The following is a 2,453-nucleotide window of genomic DNA, read 5'->3' as shown; positions in this document are numbered from 1 at the left end:
GGCGACCTTCCGGTTCCCAACCCCCTGAGCCACGGTCGCCCCATCAATAAGGCCCCATCTTATCTTAATGACCTTGTAGTACCATATCACCCCAATAGAGCACTTCACTCTCGTACTGCAGGCTTACTTGTTGTTCCTAGAGTATTTTAAAATAGGAGGCAGAGCCTCCAGCTTTCAGGCCCCCTTCTGTTAAACCAGCTCTTAACCTTTTTTCACTCACCAACTGTTTATACACCACTCTACATTTAATTATGAGTTATAATTATTTTCTAGCTCTCTTCTACAGCCTGTCTTTTGTCTTGTTTCCATCCCCTCACCCCCAACCAATCACAGCAGTTGGCCCCGCCCCTCCCTGAGCCTGGTTCTGCTGGAAGTTTCTTCCTGTTAAAAAGGAGTTTTTCTTTCTCACTGTCACCAAAGTGCTTGCTCATAGGGGGTCATCTGACTGTTGGGGTTTTCTCTGTATGTATTATTGTGGGGTCTTTACCTTACAGTATAAAACTCCTCAAGGCGACTGTTGTTGTGATTTGGTGCTATATAAATACAATTGTATTTAATTCTTCTCAGAAAGAGGTCACTGTGCTTAAGAGAAGCAGACTGGACCATGATTGGGTTCTTTATGAATGTCCTGTAGTTACAAGAGAGAGATCAACATGTTTTAGTTTCAGAAGTCATTCCCTTGCTGTCACTACTTCTTAGAGAACCTCATCCTGTGAACACAAACGCAGTTGCATTCACAGTTGAGTTGAGCTGTCAGCACAATGACAATCTTGAAACAAGATTTGAAAACTTTGGGTTCTGCAACATGGCACACGCTGAACCTGTGAAAAGAACAATCATTATTGGCAGTTCTTAGTCCAGACAGTTTATGGTCCCTTCAGTATCAGCTCTTTAACCAAGCTCAAGTCTGCCTCCAGCTGAGCCTCCAGCTATGCCTCAGCAGTGACTCCTGTGACTATCTCACGCCCTCCTGCAGGTGAGGCTGCATCACCTCCTGCAGCAGGTGGGCAGTTCTTGCAACCCAGCTACATTGCACAACTGACAGTAATGCCTTAATTGACATGCACTGATACTCAGAAGAGAAGCCAATTCCACAGGACAAAGACACTTCTTTAGTCCAAAGAAACATCGTACACAATAACACAGAGCTGCCGTCTGTTTGTCCCTGACAGGATGTGGTATTATGAAGGATGTATTCTGGGAACCTCTCACTCTTTGCAGTCACTTTTTATTTTTGACACTTAGAAATATGTCAGTCCTTTTCCCGTGTGAAGGTGTGTGTGTGTGTGTGATCACTTTTCCGATCACTTTTCACTTGTTATTCTGCTCTTGATGTCCTTTTCTTGTTTTGCTTCTGGCTCAGCTTCATTTCTTATTCATTTCATCTCTCGCTTCTGTTCTTTCTGTGCCTTCTGTACATTTTTTCAATCCACTCTCTGCCCTCGTTCTACTGCTTTCATCTGTCTGATTTGCTACCATTTTCTGGCTTCTTTCTTCATATGCTTTTTTTTTGTTATCTACAGGCATCCCTGGACCTTTATAGTGACAAAAGGTGATGTGTCTTCTGTTGTGGAGGACACTGCTGTCTATCAAGGTAGGAATCTTTTTTTTTTTTTAAAAGCTAACCTTGCCACTAGCATGATTTTAATAGGATATGACATGATCAAAGCATTTTTCATCCAGGAAACCCAGCAAGTTTTATGTTACGGCACTAACAGCATTTGTTGTAACAGGGACTAAGGCGTCTTCAGAGGCCCGGAGCGCTCAAGTTTTTCAGTCAAGTTTTGGGGAGCATTTCACCGTCACCGCCAGCAGCCAGTGGGTCCAAGGTAACTCTGCGGACACATAGCCACACCAGTGTTTCTTTCTGAAAAGAATGGGAGAGCAGATACACAGACAAAAGTATGCAGCGCCTCAGTGTCTCTCAAGATGTTAAACACCACTTAGTTTTTATCAGGGACACACTGCCATCCAAAATAAATGCAGCAGAAGTCATTTGGATTTAACCACAATGGTACCCAAAGAATAGGGGCAGCCAAAGCAACAGGTTTTACTGGTGCACTAATATGAACAGAGCTTTTTCCCTTAAAGAGCCTGTTTCCAGTGCTCTTTACCTTGCTAGTTATACCATATACATATATATCTCCCAAAACTTGCACTAGTGACCACAAACCTTTGTTACAGTCACCCACAAGGGTAGCCCAAACAGTTCCCATTATTACCAACTAAGCATACTAAGCTAACTAAGTAATGAACAATGGTTTGTTTTTTTGTTTTTTTACATACAGTGGCTTGCAAAAGTATTCGGCCCCCTTGAACTTTCCCACATTTTGTCACATTACAGCCACAAACATGAATCAGTTTTATTGGAATTCCAGGTGAAAGACCAACACAAAGTGGTGCACACGTGAGAAGTGGAACAAAATCATACATGATTCCAAACATTTGTTACA

The 2,453-nt window shown here is 42.6% G+C and overlaps 1 protein-coding gene across 1 annotated transcript in view; it reads left to right on the top strand.

Moving 5' to 3' along the window:
- The window catches only part of cemip (cell migration inducing hyaluronidase 1), a 132,853-nt gene that overhangs the window by 68,428 nt on the left and 61,972 nt on the right, over positions 1 to 2,453 (top strand). Inside the window, exons 7-8 of the mRNA XM_005742891.1 lie at positions 1,524 to 1,594; positions 1,734 to 1,829. Of these exons, the coding sequence (XP_005742948.1) occupies positions 1,524 to 1,594; positions 1,734 to 1,829 (167 nt within the window). The remainder of the gene's footprint in view (positions 1 to 1,523; positions 1,595 to 1,733; positions 1,830 to 2,453) is intronic.

Source organism: Pundamilia nyererei, unplaced genomic scaffold, assembly GCF_000239375.1.
Source record: "Pundamilia nyererei isolate P.nyererei 1_Seehausen unplaced genomic scaffold, PunNye1.0 scaffold00124, whole genome shotgun sequence".
Taxonomy (NCBI): Eukaryota; Metazoa; Chordata; class Actinopteri; order Cichliformes; family Cichlidae; genus Pundamilia; species Pundamilia nyererei.
This window is presented reverse-complemented; position numbering and strand designations above follow the sequence as displayed.